A 16,859-nucleotide genomic window follows, 5' to 3' on the forward strand; every position below is an offset into this window, starting at 1 on the left:
ATGGTTTCGAAATAATATATTTTAAGCTTTTTACCAGTATATGAACCTTTATTAATGACCTAATTGAATAATTATGGACGTTTTGGTACAGTCTTTATTCATATTTTGAATTTATTTTAAGTATGTGGCAATTTTAAAACAGTTTTAGGGGGGTGGCTTATATGCGATGTAGGCTTATATGCGAGTATATACTGTTGGGATTTTACTATCAAAATGTACAGTTTACCAAATTGTTCAAATTAGTCATCTGACTCCATTACCCAAACACAACCTACATTCATCCAAAAATTATGCGCGCTCGTTTTTTGAGAGAGAAATGACCAGGAAGGCCGACATTTCCACACGAGGGCGGATTTTTATCTTTCATAACAGCAGATCTAAGAGTAAACAGGAGACGGGCCCCATCCGAGTTGCCCGGGATCATTTATACGTTTCAACAAACAAAGCAAAGCCATCCTACTATTCCCCTATTGGCTATGTGTCATCTGCAGCTAACTTTAGCTTTCTCTTGTTGGTTAAGTTTACCCCGCATGATGGCGTGTCGGCTACTCCCATGGGCGTGCCAAAGTAGTTGTTTTGTGCCCAACAATCTCTGGTCGTCCTGCGTCAGCACCCCTACGCCTCCTGTTATCAGAAATGTCCGAGACAAATCAACTGCCATTTATGCATTCCACACAGCCTCCCCTCACCTTTTATTGTACATTGAACTAAAGCACAGTCAGTGAATATCTTTTTATTCCATTAAACCGAATACATGTAACTTGTAGTCAATCGTATAAAATCCTTTATAGTCAAATGTATAAAATCCTTTAATTCGTAGCCGAAGTAGTCATTTTGTTCTTTGAAAATGTATGAATATGTTGTACTATCTCTGATGAACATTGTTTTAAACGTATACATTTGAGAAGTGGAATTTTTTTCGGGGTCTTCAAGTCAAACCAGTTGAAAACAAGTGGAATGTAACGGCATAGAATAGCTATGAATAGATAGAATATTTGCAATAATAATATTAATTGTTGTCCCTCCGCTCTAGGTTCACTGACGGTATCCATCACGGACATGCGGGCCCCTGTTGTGGGGGGCTCCGGAGGGGTCTACGCGCTCTGCTCGGCACATCTGGCCAACGTTGTCATGGTAACTGTCGTCCTCACCTCTATGGTGGCGCAGGGGGAGTTTCTTTTCTTTCTTTTTTTTTTTGTTGCTTTTTCTACCATTTCAATGTCATTGGGGCGGCAGTATTTTTCTAGTATTGCTATAGGTGTAATGTGCAGTATTTCTGTTTTCAACTTTTTGTAGAGGTATTTTTATAGTACTATTTCTCGAGTAGTTTTTTTATATTGTAGTATTATGTATTGGTATTTTTTTAGTATTTCGGTAGAAGTTAAATCGATGTCTTTCCAAAGCAGTACAGTATTTGAGTAGTATTTTTTGTAGAGTTTTTTGTAGTATTTCCATAGTAATATTTTTGTTGTATTTCCAAAACTATATATTTTTTTCTTGTATATCTGTAGTATTTTTATATTTTTTTTGTAGTATGAGAGTCGTATTTTTTTAGTATTACTGTAGAATTATTTATTTTAGTATTTTTGTACTATCTCTGTTTTATTTTTTAGTATTTCCATATAAGAATGTCTGTTATATATCTGTAGTATTTTTGAAGTACAGTGTTACTGTAGGTTTATTTTTGTAGTATTTCTGTTGTATTTCCAAGACTAGATTTGTTGTTGTATATCTGTAGTATTTTAATAGTATTTTTGTAGAATTACTGTAGAATTATTTATTTTAGTATTTTTGTACTATCTCTGTTGTATTTTTAGTATTTCCGTATAAGAATGTTTGTTATATATCTGTAGTATTTTTGTAGTACAGTGTTACTGTAGTTTTATTTTTGTAGTATTTTTGTGATATTTCCATAGGAGACGTTTTGTAGTGTCCCTCTACATGTAATTTGCAGTATTTCTGTTGTAAACTTAGTAGTAGTAATAGTATTTTTGTAGTTATATTTCTCTTGGAGTTTTTTTATATTACAGTATTATGTAGTGGTATTTTGGAGTATTTCAGTAGAAGTATAATTGATGTCTTAACAAAGCAGTACAGTATTTGAGTAGTATTTTTGTACACTAGTATTATGTAGTAGTATTTTTTTAAGTAATTCCGGAAGTACTTTTCTTGCATTTCCAAGAGTAGATTTGTTGTCGTACATCTGTAGTATTTTAATTGTATTTTGTAGTATTAGAGTCGTATTTTTGTAATATTACTGTAGCATTATTTATTTTAGTATTTTTGTTTTGTTGTCTCTGTTGTATTTTTTAGTATTTCCATATAAGAATATAATATTATATATCTGATAGAGATAGATAGATGGATACTTTATTCATCCCTGCAGGGAAATTCACAAAAGTGTTTTTGTAGCACAGTGTTACTGTAGTTTTATTTTGTAGTATTTTTTCCATAGGAAACATTTTGTAGTGTCGCTCTATGTGTAATTTTCAGTATTTCTGTTGTAAACCTAGTAGTCGTAGTAGTATTTTTGTTGTAATATTTCTTTTGTCGTTTTTTTATATTACTGCATTATGTAGTTTAGTAGAAGTGTAATTAATGTTTTCCACAGCAGTATTTTAGTACTATTTTTTTTAGAATTTTTGTGGTAGTATTTCCATAGTAGTATTTTTGTCATATTTCTTTAGAATTTTTGTAGAATTTTTGTAGTATTTCCATAGTAGTATTTTTGGAGTAAATAATTCTGTAGTCGTAGTTTTGAAGTAATATTTCTTTAGTAGTTTTTTTATATCATATTATTATGTATTGGTATTGTTCAAATATTTCAGTATAAGCATAATTGATGTATTTCCAAAGCAGTATTTTTTTTTTTAGATTTTTGTAGTATTCCCATCAGAGTAGTTTTGTCATATTTCTTTAGTATTTTTGTAATATTACGGTGGTTGTAGTATTTTTGAAGTAAATAATTCTGTAGTCGTATTTTTGAAGTAATATTTCTTTATTAGTTTTTTTTTATATCATAGTACTATGTATTGGTATTGTTTTAGTATTTCAGTATAAGCATAATTGATGTATTTCCAAAGCAGTATTTATTTTAGATTTTTGTAGTATTTCCATCGTAGTGGTTTTGTCATATTTTTTTAGTATTTTTGGAATATAACTGTAGTTGTCTTTTTGTAGTATTTTTGGAGTAAACAATTCTGTAGTAGTATTTTGTAATATAGTATTACTGTCGTAGTATTTTGTAGTAATTCTCCACTATTTTTTTTTATTTCAGAATGAAAGAAAAATAAAATATGAGGTCCCTGTTTCGAAGCACTATATTGGATATTTACTTTTGTAGTTATTGTGTAGCAGGGTTGGGTAGGGTTACTTTAACTTGATTACTTTCAGTTACTTTTGGATTACTCCTATACCAAATATGCTATTTATTTTCATTTTGTTTCTGTCGCATTTTATGTTCAGTTTGCCGGAGATCAAAGAGATTAAAGCCAGAAGAGAAAGCTTACCACGTGTTGTGAGTCATCATTTGATTCATATTTAGTTTCTTTTGTCTTTTATTAGCATATTTGGTATTGGAGTAATGCAAAAGTAATTGAAAGCAATCCAGTTAAAGTAACCCTACCCAACCCTGTTGTGTAGTATTTCTGTTGTATTTCCGTAGAAGTATTTTGGAGTGGACTCACAATGTTGGCCCCAAAAGAGTTAACCCCTCTTGGGGGCCCCCTAGTGGTTATGCCTTGCCCTGGCTCTGGCGGTGACCTCGTTCCTTCACGATATAAATCATTACTCTCTCGTAATATTGTGACTTTGAAGGCCTCCTCTTGCGACAAAAGCTTTATGGCCCGTCTATTTTTATCCTGTTTTTAATCTTGTATGCCCCCCCCCCCTGCCTGGATGAGAAAAGTTGCCCTGGGTCCTTTTACCCACAATTCCTCACAGTCAAAAAAGAGACAATCCAGAAGCCTCTTACTCTTCGAATCTCCTCCCTGTGCAATCATATGTTTAATTAGTGGAAATCTAATTAGAGAGAGCGCCCCCGGCTGGCAGTGTGCAGATCTGCAGCGGTCGGAGGCAGTTTCGTTTAAAAAACCTGGTTTGTTGCCAGGGTTGGGTAGGGTTACTTTAACTTTTAGTAATCCAAAAGTAATTGAAAGTAATCAAGTTAAAGTAACCCTACCCAACCCTGGTAACTATGACAATAAAGGTATATTCTATTCTATTCTATCAATGTAGTTTGCTTTTCAACCAAAAACGAGTGCTAAATGCGCAAGGAAGAAAACAAACTATGGGGACTCAAAGTGACCAAAACATAACCAAATGTTACCCATAATTTTTTTGCCTGATTTTTCACGATCACACTGGAAAAAAATTAAAACTTGGCTATAAACAAGGTGTACGAACCCTGGAATTGGTTACTAAGTAATCTAGGTGGTAAATAAAGTACTTTTTAAATGAACTACCTACAAACTAAGTATTTTGTTTCCAGTTTTTGCGACCAACACTGTTCACCAACCAGGGTTGGGTAGGGTTACTTGAACTGGATTACTTTCAATGACTTTTGGATTACTCCAATACCAAATAGGCTAATAAAAGACAAAAGAAACTAAATATGAATCAAATGATGACTCACAACACGTGGTTAGCTTTCTCTCCTGGCTTTGATCTCTTTGATCTACGGCAAAACGAACATAAAATGCGACAGAAACAAAATGAAAAGAAATCCAACATCATTTTTGCCGTTCCATGTATTCCGTTACTCCCCAAGCCTGCACAAAATGGAGTCATTTTATTCATATTTAGTTTCTTTTGTCTTTTATTAGCATATTTGGTATTGGAGTAATCCAAAAGTCATTGAAAGTAATCAAGTTAAAGTAACCCTACCCAACCCTGTTTGTTGCTCACTCTGGTTGATTGCAGTGTTGGGTGTGTTACTGAAAAATACTCATTAGTTACAGTTACTAGTTACTTCACTGAAAAGTAATTCTGTTACCCCCCATCCCTGGATTACTGATACTAAAAAGTAACGGGTTCCTCTGAAAGTAACTATTGTAAGCGTTCAGGTTCCCAAATGTAACCATAGACCAGGGCTCTCCATCAGGCCTGCTAAGGGATTGAATCCGGCCCGCGAGAGAACGCTCAGAGAAGCGCAAGAGATAAACGAGCTGCAGGTTGAAATATGTCCACTTGATTTGCCAAAATCACAAATGCTGTACTTGTATTTATCTCTCTCGCTCTCGCTCTCGCTCTCTCTCTCTTTCACTCCCTCCTCATTCTCTGTGTCTCTCTTTCTTTGTTTCTCTTTGTCTCTTTCTCTGTGTCTTTTTTCCTTTTCTTTCTTTTCTCTCTTTTTCTCTCTCTCATGCTTTCCTCATATCTCTTTCTCCCTTTCTTTCTCTCCTCTTTTCTCTCCTCTTTTTCTCTTTCTATTTCTCTCTGGATTTCTTTTTTTTCTCTCTCTTTCTCTTTTTATCTTTTGTTTCTCACGTCCTCTCTCTCTCTCCTTCTCTGTTCCTCTTTTCCCTCTCTCTTTCTCCCTTTCTCTTTCTTTTTCCCACTCTTTTTCTCTCATTCGCTTTCTCTTATTTCTTTTTTTTCTTTCTCTCTAATCTACTATTCTGGCCCCTGAGATAATGTCTGCTCTATCGTCTGTCACTTTGTGGGCCCACTCCAAAATACTTCTACGGAAATACTACACAATAACTACAAAATTAGATATCAAATATCGTGCTTAAAAACAGGGACCTCATATGTTATTTTGCTTTCATTCTGAAAATAAAATATCGTATAGAAGTACTACAAAAATACTACTACAGTAATACCATATTACAAAATACTGCTACGGAATTAATGACTCCGGAATACTACAAAAAAAACTAAGGAAATATGTCCAAAAGTACCACAGAAATACTACAAAAGTTCTACAAAAACACTACTAAAATACTGCTTTCGAAAGACTTTAATTATACTTTTACTTGAATACTAAAAAAATACCAATGCATAATACTTTAATATAAAAAACTACGAGAGAAATATTACAACAAAAATACTACTACAGTAATACTATATTAGAAAATACTACTAAAGAATTATTTTACCCCGAAAATACTACGAAAAGACAACTACATTAATATTACAAAAATACTAAAGAAATATGACAGAAATAGTACCGTGGAAATACTACAAAAAAATTACAAAAATACTACTAAAATTCTGTTTTGGAAAGACATCAATTATACTTCTACTGAAATACTGAAAAAATACCAATACATTATAACTATAATAAAAAAAAAATACTAGAGAAATATAACTACAAAAATACTACAAGAAATACTGCAGATTACACATAGAGTGATACTTCAAAAATTCTCCTACGGAAATATCAGAAAAATGTTACAAAAATAAAACTACAGTAACACTGTCTACAATAATACTACAGAAATATTAAAGACATACAACCAACATTTTAATATAGAAATACTACAAAATACAACAGAGATAGTACAAAAATACAAAACAAAAGTAGTACTACAGTAATACTACAAAAATACTATGATTATAAAACTACGGTAATAATACAGAAATGCAACAGATATACAACAAAAACTCTCCACTGAAATACAACAACAGTACTTCAGAAATACTAAAAAAATACTACTATGGAAATACTACATAACATGACTTCAGAAATACTACAAAAATAGTTCAAAAAAATAAAACAACTGTAACACTACAAGAAAACTACAGAACTTCAATAAAAATGCGACTTCAGAAATACTACAAAAAAACTACAAAAAAACAACAGTAACACTTCAAAACTCAATAACAAATGAAGTACTTAAAACATGGAGTTAATATACTATTTTGCTGTAAATGTTTTAAAACCAATTTAATGAAACTAATCTATTTCAAAAGAAATATGTCACATGCGGCCCCCGACTCCAAATAGTTGCCCACCCCTGGAGTAGAACATGGAATGAATTCTAGTAGGTATAGAAATTATCAAGTACTAGGGCGCCCCAAATGGAATTTTGCCTAGGGCCCCTGAAGGCTTGGGTCCTGCCACTGTGTATTCAATTTCCGGGATTCAGTATTTGGACAAAGAAGTAAGAGCTGAAGAGAGCAATTCAGTTCAGGACTTTTATTACAATGAAACAGAATATTCTGGGCTTGGGGCCTCAGGACAAAGTCCTTCCTAGAACAAGCATCGGAAAAATGTCCCACCACCGTCTCATAGGAAAGGGGCGTGGATTTACAAAAGTGAAACTTAGCTGGAAAATGAAACTCAAACCAGGCAAAATAGGGAACTCACATCTTCACAAGAGATCTTTTGGACCCAGATTGATTGTACGATACGATTTGGGCAGACTTATCAGAACACCACTTAGAAAACTCCCACATAATCAAAGAAATAAAAGAAAACATGAACACTAATGTGTGGAAGCGGTGAAGTCTTCAAATTTCTTGGTTGTGCAATCATGAGAGCTCGCGAACAAACACCTAGCCGAGACACTCCATATCCATATTGTCTCTGGGTTCTAAACAACTGAAAAATCACCATCTTTATTACTGCTCAAGACATTTTTTCATGTTTTTTGTGTTGCAAAAATAATTGTATGGTAAAATAGACTAAAATTCAGCACATGTTTGCCTCAGTCGTCTATGTCCCCCTCCCCATGCACTGCCTACCATTAACTACTGATGACACACAACCAAATATGCATCTCATTTAAGAATTTTATTTCATACTTGGAAATTCAGCTTAGATGCGAATATGTACAGTAGGGAGAATATCTACATGAGGAGAAATTCAGCGCCCTCGTACTCTGTGACAGATATGTGTGACAACCTAAGTGAGGCTAAGTGTACTCATCATCAGACTACACAATACTTCATGATCTGCATTTATCTAGTAGTACTAGAGTAACACACAAGGTAGTAACTACAGTTTCGTTACAAAGTTTTCCCAACATGCTAGCGTCGCTCACTTTTGCTTTTTTCTGTTTTGCAGAACTGGGCAGGAATGAGATGCCCGTACAAGCTACTCCGCATGATACTAGCACTCGTTTGCAGTAAGTTACCTTCCTCTTCATCTACAAATGTTTATTCGGACATTTATTTCTAAACATGGACAACAATATTTTTATCAAGGAATGCTGTATTTATTCTATTGCAGGGGTTTTGGGATTTTAAATAGCAAATTTTTATATTTCAGCCTGAATGCAACTGAGGAAAACCAAACGTTTGTTTCTCAAATCATCTTTTCCAATTGAAATGAATGCATTTGGGTTTAATCCGTTCCAGTTTGCTCCGTAATGATTTCAAAAACTTTAGGTGGCCCCTGAAGGCGACTGAGGGGCCCGCGGACCTGTAGCTCACCAGTGTTGGGTTTGAAATTGTTTTGGTGAAATTCTTGTCAATGCTTGAAATTGTTGCCACATTTTTTAGGTTAGGCATTGGGCTAGGGTTAGGAGCTAGTGTTCGGGCTTCAAATAAAGGGTTTAAACTTATTTTAGGAATCTGAAAACGGATTACCACCAATGTTCCCTCTAAGCTGCGTGTGCGCGCAATTGCGCACTGCCCAGAGCTTTTTGGCGCACAAGAAAATCTAGCCTTCTCACAAAAATCAGGGCTCGAAATTGCTAATTAAGAAGCGAATTAAGTCAAAGTTACAGTGCATGAAGGTAAAAATACACGGGTTCCCCTGACACTGTGTTCTAAATGCGGTATTTGAAGTCATTGCCGTCATTTCCACACGGGGACAGATTTAATTTCCCTATCAATAGAACTAAGTGAACTCCATCGAATACTGCCGAATTTGTGACGCTGTAGTCTCTGGGAAGCTGTCTTCCGAAGTCCTTTAGCTCTCTCCTTACCGGCCCACGTTTCCCCGAAAGATGGTGTGCCGGCTCCTCCCGTGGGGCGCCAATGAAGCCCAACGTGAGCTTCACAATAAGCTAAAATATTCTGATATCTGAGAGGCACTATAACTATAACCGTAAAGGTTAAGTTTTGCCGATAATCCGTTTCTTCCGCCCTAGTGAGCTCGGAGGTGGGCCGAGCGGTGTGGCTACGCTTCTCGCCGCCCTTGCCCTCATCGGGGCCGCAGCCCAGTTTCATGGCCCACCTGTCGGGGGCGGTGGTGGGCATCAGCATGGGCCTGCTCATCCTGCGAAGCTACGAGGAGAGCCTGCAGAAGCAATGCACCTGGTGGGTCATCGTCTTCTCCTTCATCACCTTCCTCCTCTTTGCCATCTTCTGGAACATCTTCGCCTACGAGCTGCTGGGCGTGCAGATCCCGCCCGCCCCCTGATGACATCAGACTTCGGAACAGCTTTTCCTGTCATAACCCCCTTAACCCTAAACATCCGCGACCAGACATTTTGCAAAGGAGTAAGTCTCTTTTATTAAAGAGGGTAGCAGCCGGGTTCCTCGCCTCCGTTTTGAGGAACTTTTTGTCTTTTTTGGACTTGGCCGTGCTCGTTCATTTCGTGCCTCTGGTGATACGAACAAGGAGACATGCCACAAAAACAAAAAAAAAGGTAACGTGCTGAGCGATTCAAACATCCGTTTTCTGTATTTATTTGTTGATCAAACAACACTGTGGATTCATAAAAACACTAATATAACATATCTATTAGTTATGGAAAGCTTTTAAGCATTTATCCAATAATGTTGAAAGGCTCAGACAGGCTACTAGCACACACTAAACCTTAACAGTAAACTACTAAGCTGCACTAGTACTTCAAAGCTCTAGTAGTAGGTGTGTACTTGAAACTAGTACTAGCACCTTGTCAAGTAAAGTTGTACTGATGATGCAGATACTATATCATACAAGACACTGTCTTGGTACTCTGCAACTAGTGCCACTTTTGGGTAAACTACTGTGACCTTGAGCCAGGGGTGTCCAAACTTTTGAGAAAGCGATCCAGATTTGATAAGCCTAGCCTTCTTTGGACAGTCTTTGATAGATTCACCTTCCGTGCAGTGCTTGGCGATCAGCGACGCGACTCCGTAGCTCGCTTTTGTAGCATTTTCATTTGACCCGCGGGGTCTCGTGAAAAACCGCCGCTGTGCTGTTTAAACAGCTTCCAGTTGCTTCGCCTTCTCACAGCGCTCGTTTCCATTTGGCTTTTTGTAATCGGGATGTTTCGTTTGGTAGGGCCTCTATTCTTTGAAAACAGCCAGTCTCTTGGCAAATTAGACAGATGCGGCTGGATTACAGTGAAAAAAAATGGATTTCCACTTGTCCTGGAAGCAGCGGCCCTCACAGTCAACTTTCCTTTTTTGTTTACAGTTGCCATGTTGGAAACGGGGTGAGCCAAAATATCTCACAGAAAGCTGTGGGCATGGTGGCCAAAGGGCTACTGCCATCATCTGGTGAAATAGTGATGTTTCTTTTTTTTATAATTTTATTTGAAACTTTGGTCTACATTACTGGTGGGCCTCTTATTACTAATTTTCTGACAGAGGTCGCCGGCCAGTAAAAATTTAATCCTAACTTTGGACATGCCTGCCTAAAGCCAAAGATACAGAATATAAATAAATGCTTAAACAACTTTCCATAAATCTATTTTTTTTCCCTCTAAACTTGGGATATGCAACTAGTGTGTCACTAGTAGGGTGATTCAGAGCACTGGTAGAATGTCGAAGACACCCTTTAGAGAGGCTTGGGCTAACATGGGTGTGTATTTTCCACCTTAGTCAGACCAAATGTCTGTCTTTCTCTCTCTCTCTGTCTTGGTCTTTCTGTCATTCTGTCTTTCTGTCCCTCAGTCTTATTCTTTCTGTCTTTGTCTTTCTGTTTTTGTTTTTCTGTATTTGTCTTTCTGTCTTTGTCTTTCTGTCCTCCTGTCTTTCTGTCCCTCAGTCTTTGTCTTTCTGTATTTGTCTTTCTGTCTTTCTGTCCTTCTGTCTTTGTGACTTTGTGTATTTGTGTCTTTCTGTCTTTCTGTCTTTCTGTCTTTGTCCTTCTGTCTTTCTGTCCCTCAGTATTTGTCTTTCTGTTTTGTTTTTCTGTATTTTTCTTTCTGTCGTTGTGTTTCTGTTATTGTTTTTCTGTCTTTCTCTTTCTGTCTTTCTGTCTCTTTGTCTTTGTCTTTTTATCCTTCTGTCTTTCTGTTCCTCAGTCTTTGTCTTTCTGTCTTTGTCTTTCTGTCTTTCTGCCTTTCTGCCTTTCTGTCTTTGTCCTTCTGTCCTTCTGTCTTTCTGTCTTTCTGTCTTTCTGTTCTTCTGTCTCTCTGTCCCTCAGTCTTTGTCTTTATGTCTTTCTGTCTCTCTGTCTTTGTCTTTCTGTACTTCTGTCTTTCTGTCCTCCTGTCCCTCAGTCTTTGTCTTTCTGTCTTTGTCCTTCTGTCTTTCTGTCCCTCAGTCTTTGTCTTTCTGTCCTTCTGTCCCTCAGTCTTTGTCTTTCTGTCGTTGTCCTTCTGTCTCTCTGTGACTCTGACTCTTTGACTGTCCATACCTAGAACTATGTCTCAAGCTATCTCAATTTCTATCTCTATAATACTTCATCTTTATCTTACTCGAATATTGTCGCTCTATGTCTATATTGTTATCTCTAGCTATCTATATCTCTACGTCTTTATCTGTCTCTCTCAAGTCAATCTATTATCTATCTCTATATATCCCTATTTGTAATGAATCATTTAAGAGTAATTCCAGAATTTGGAGTGAGATTAATATTGATAATTCCCCAAAAAATACTACTAGTTAACGTCCAACCCTCTCATGGATGTCAATTTTAACCTCATTAGTATGCCGAAATTCTACTAACCTGCAGTGATATTACACAAAGGAGAATAGTACACAGTCATTCTACTAGTGAACTGAATCATTTAAAGAACCGAGGTCTTGTTGTACTATACAAGGAATTTGGGATGCTTATCAAAGATTCTGAGGGAAAAAAATGTTCGAATAAACAGCTTCTCATCGTTTGGACATAAGGAGAGGGAACAACTCTCTCAGCCGATACCTCAGCTTGTGGTCTCGTGTAAAGGAATGTAACTATATAGATGTGGCCATAGGTAACGGTGGCTCATTTTTATCGTGTGTCGTGAAAAAGTCAATGTTTATTCTGGATTTCAAAAGGTGCATAAAGAAGGCTACGATTGTCAACCCTCACTTGACGTATACAAACTTCAGTGCTTTACTCAACAAGCCATAGGAAAGAACAAGGAGGCCGTTTTAGAACGATTATGTAGCCAGGAAATAAAAGCTTGATATCAATTAAAGAAGTTGACTTCTCTAAAATGTGGGGCAAGTAGTGGTATACATGTCATGAAACAAAACAGGATCAGGACCCAAATGCGTGACGTCTCTCCCACAAGCTTTTATTTTAGGGGAAATGGAAAGGCATGCACGTTCGGAAAGACAGGAAGCCAGTGACCGACGAGATCGACACCAATTGCCCGAGTAGATATCGGACAGATGGGGTCGATACCGGACAGGACGGGACAGACAGGATTGATATTGAAACAGGATGTCGAAATTGAACAGGACAAACTAGACGGGAACGAAAACTGGAGAAAATATTGAACAGGACAAAAATAGATGGGGACAAAACTGGAATCCAATATTATAAATATACCACAGCCATATCCCCCTAGTGGGAGGTGGCTAGAGTAATTTCTGACTCTTTTTGGGAGATTGATTCAGAGGAGGGGATTCCCAGCCCCCTCGCTCAGTGATTAGGTGACCCCTAATGACCCCCAGTTCCAACCCCTAATGCTGAACGCCAAGCAGGGAGGCAACGGGTATCAATGTTTAAGTCTTAGGTATGACTCGGTTGAGGCTTGAACCACAACCTCCCAGTATCGGGGCGGGCGCCATACCTCCAAGGCCACCGAGCTGGTTTCAATCCAATCCAATATTAAACAGGACAAAATAAACGGGAACAATACCGAGTCAGAACCCACGTCTTGCGGGTTAGAGGTTCATTGACGGACTGACAAACGGAGAGTGAGAACGCTGAACTTAAATGGAAGGAAAGCCAATCTGTTAACGAGCCACACGGGCAGGCCAATTGGGCGCCATGGCAACCGTGACAATACAATTCTACATGATTAGAAAGTTGAAGTGTTTTTGCAAAGATCAGGTCAGTCGACCAACAATCGAGGCGCGAATGAAAAATTTCACCCCAAAAAACGATGTTAAGTGTGTAAAAGTCTTGTGAATATCCCCAAGCAAGTGATACTTTCTCATACATTTCATTTGTCCCCTTTCGGCCGCTTGTACAAGTTGTTTATAGTTTGTTCTGCGCTTAAAGTCCTCGCCCGCGGTGTGTCTGCGCGTGGGCAAATTACAACCGATATGGATTCCTGCGAGCCGTTTACTTCTAGGAGGCTCCGATTTTCACCGGTCCGATCAATAATTCATTTTTATGCTTTCGCCGGTGGGCTCATAAATTCCGTTCCTCTACCCAGATGAAAAATCGGGCGGACATTTTGGGGAAGTGAGCGAAAATCGGCCGCTACGTCCAAGTAATGGATCGTTGATGGTAGCCCCTTGTGGTCACTATGAAATTTTATTGGCGGCCATACTTTCGGGTGATGAATAATGCATGAGCGCCCAGCTAGCTTGTAATGAAGAAAAAGGGGACGTCCGAGCGGGGGTTAATGTGCCTCTTTAGCTTTTAGATTCATAGGAACTTGTAAAAACGGGCTGGCAAGTGCTTGGGGTTTTTGTAAAAAACGTGCACGCACACTCGCCAAACTTGTGAATAATGAACCGATCAATTCATAATTCATGGCTGCTAACGCTCACTGCTAGCTCCTTTCGCGAAGTGGGCCGGACTAGGATTGACGTTGTTGACTAGCTAAACTCGCTTTTGGGTTCGTCAAGGTCTGCATATTTGACGCGGAAATGTCATCCAGGCCCTTCTCCAATCATTTCGATTGTTACTTTTTATTTTCGTAGGAAGAAAAGGTGCCAAAAAAAGTGGTCGGAAGTGACACTTGCTAACGAGACTGCTATAGAGTGCCTCGTTGTCTGCTGTGAGTACACGCACATCATTATGAAAAAAAACGAAAACAGAGGTTTATAAAAATGAGGATGTGGTCTGTTTTGGAGCAGTGGTTCTCGACTGGTTAAACTTGAGGACCCCCGAATGACAACCTGAGACCTAAATCAGGAAAAACTGTCCACTACTCAAATGTATCGAATGTAAGGGTTGTACAGTTTTAAGCATGTATCGTAGAATATATTCACAAATTTCTAAAAACAAAATGACCAGCAAAACCAAAAATGACTTCAAGTAAAGTATACCATGATTTTAAATCATTCTGGGATACGTTTATAACCTGAAAACTTTGTAAGTAGAGACTCATTTTGAATGTAAATGCGCTAATCCGTTCCAAGCCCCGAAAAAGTAATAAATCATAAGAGCTTTAGAACTGTCATGAACCAGAACAGGATCAGGACCCAAACGCGTGACGTTTCCCACACAAGCCTTTCGTTTTACGGTAAATGGGGAGTCATGCATTTTAGGCGGTAGTCTGGCGTGAAATGAGAGGCCGACAAGATCGATACCAAATGCCAGAGAAGATATCGGACAGATGGGGTCGATTCCGGACAGGACGGGACAGACAGGAATGATAATGAAACAGGATATCGAAATAAAACAGGAAAAACTAGACTGGAACGAAAACTGGAAAGAATAATAAACAGGACCAAAATAGACGGGAATGAAAACTGGAAAGAATAATAAACGGGACAAAAATAGACGGGAACGAAACTGGAAACCGATATTAAACAGGACAAGAATAAACGGGAACAATACCTGACAGGAAAATCTGGAGTCAAAACCCACGTCTTGCGGGGCAGAGGTTCATTGACGAACTGACAAAGGAAAAATGAGAGCACTGAGCTTAAAAAGACGGACAGCCAATCTGTCAATGAGCCGCAGCTGGCACCTCACGGGTGGAGCCAATTGGGCGCCATGGCAACCGTGACAAGAACACTAAACAAATACATGTTGAAATTAGATTATTGCACAATAAACATAAAAAGAGAGAAGCATAACGTAAAAAAACAAAGAAAACTGAAAAACTGATCCAATGACGTCTGCTTTAACCAGCTTTTGACAATCTGTCAGATATGCGCGAGGCAGACGTAGCGATACCCCGACTTGTCAACACTTTTTCTAGATGATGATAGTATTTTGCAGAGGGCTACATCTTCCTCCCCGCTATCTTACTGGAAACCCTCGTCCTCGTCGTCTCTGAACTATGACAGTGACGCAAAGAGCATGCCCGGAGCACGCACAGTCAGATTTGAAGCAGTTTGTTTTGTGTTCAGGAAACTTTGTAAGTGGCTAATAACAGCACATACTGTCCTGTATTTCTGACTTTGTATCATGAAACGCCTTTGTAACTAGAGGGAATATTTTCATTTAGGTACTTCTTATCCCGGAACTCTCGTATGTAGAGACATTCGTAAGCCTACATCACATATAGGTGACCAATAAAACTGCTTTAAATTAGCAACATACCAAAAGAAATTCATACCCAAAATATTAATAAAACATATACCGAAACAAAAATAATTACTTAATTGTGTGGATAATACATACTGGTAAAAAAGCTAGGAAGATAACATTTTTAAACCACTTACTGTCCCTTTAAGCAGTGCTTCAATGACACACTCATAGAATATTTTCGTATTTAGCAATCAAATCCTTCTTCGACTTGATTGTTGTTTTAAATGTTTTCCAATTTTCCTTCCATCTTATCTCTAGCTTTACTATAGGCAGAAAAACACACAAAATCACATAAAATGAAATATGGTCCCACTCAAATAAAATTGTGACACGCCGATTGTCTAAACAGGAAGAAAATCGAGCAGGGCATTATTGCCATTTATACTCTGTAATTGACTGTTTTTTGATCCTCTGAAAAAATGGTCCCCGAGACTGTGACCTGCTTTTGGGTCCTGATCCACCAGTTGAGAAACACTCCAATAGAGCACCTCGTGACTTGACTCTACGAATGCTTAATGCTAATATAAAGGGGAGGCATAAATTTGTTGTTTTTTAAGTTAAAGACCGGCATAGTAGCTGTTTCCAGCGCCTCATGGATCAAAATTTGCTTGAAAATAGTTACAGTTTAGAAAAGAATAAAGCTTTAGAGTGCCTCGTTGTCCATAGACCTTTACATGCCTGCAAATAAAGGTGCCGAAATTCTTACAAGTGGATGGATTTGACACATGCTGTGGAAGTTGTTTTAGAGTGCCACGTTGTCTGGTATGCGTACGCAGAAATCACAGAGAAAAAGGGGACAAAAGAGTGCCTCGTTGTCTACTAGTACGCACAAATCACAGAGAAAAGGGGGACAATGTTGGTTAAGAAATTGAGGGTAGGGTCTTCCTTAGGGCACTTATTTTTTGTGAGTACTTGCAAGTAACTGAGGGAAAATATAAAGTGTTTTTTTTAATATTAGACCAACAGATAGGGACTTCTCGCTGAGGTAACTGTTTAGAGCGCCTCATTGTCTTGATCAAAATTTGCTTGAAATATATTTACTTGATGGCTAAGGGCTTAGCGCTAAGGTAACTGTTTTAGAGTGCCTCGTTGCCCATAGACCTTTACATGAAGGTGCCAAAATACTTCCAAGTTGATGGAAGGGATACGCTAAACAGGTTGTTTTAGAGTGCCTCGTTGTCTGCTAGTACGCACAAATCACAGAGAAAAAGATTGAGGTTCATAAAAAAGAGGACAGGGGCTTTAGAGTGCATCACCAAGTGAAAGGAGGCGACAAATATTTAAAAAATAAAGTAGGGACAGGCTTAGCAGGGACTGCATTGGAGTGCGTCGCTTTCTGCTGCGAGTGCCCGCATGTCACAAAAATTTCTAAAACAACAAA

The 16,859-nt window shown here is 38.0% G+C and overlaps 1 protein-coding gene across 2 annotated transcripts in view; it reads left to right on the top strand.

Annotated features, from left to right (window-relative positions):
* The window catches only part of rhbdl1 (rhomboid, veinlet-like 1 (Drosophila)), an 82,293-nt gene extending 72,854 nt beyond the window's left edge, over positions 1-9,439 (top strand). For both annotated transcript variants that reach the window (XM_088323569.1, XM_088323570.1), the window contains 3 exons: positions 1,034-1,134; positions 8,012-8,072; positions 9,042-9,439. In XM_088323569.1, coding sequence (XP_088179695.1) covers positions 1,034-1,134; positions 8,012-8,072; positions 9,042-9,313 — 434 coding nt within the window. In that variant the 3' untranslated portion in view covers positions 9,314-9,439. The remainder of the gene's footprint in view (positions 1-1,033; positions 1,135-8,011; positions 8,073-9,041) is intronic.
* Positions 9,440-16,859: the final 7,420 nt, after the last annotated feature.

Source organism: Urocampus carinirostris, chromosome 19 (assembly GCF_059441175.1).
Source record: "Urocampus carinirostris isolate Australia breed hairy pipefish chromosome 19, RoL_Ucar_1.0, whole genome shotgun sequence".
Lineage (NCBI taxonomy): Eukaryota > Metazoa > Chordata > Actinopteri > Syngnathiformes > Syngnathidae > Urocampus > Urocampus carinirostris.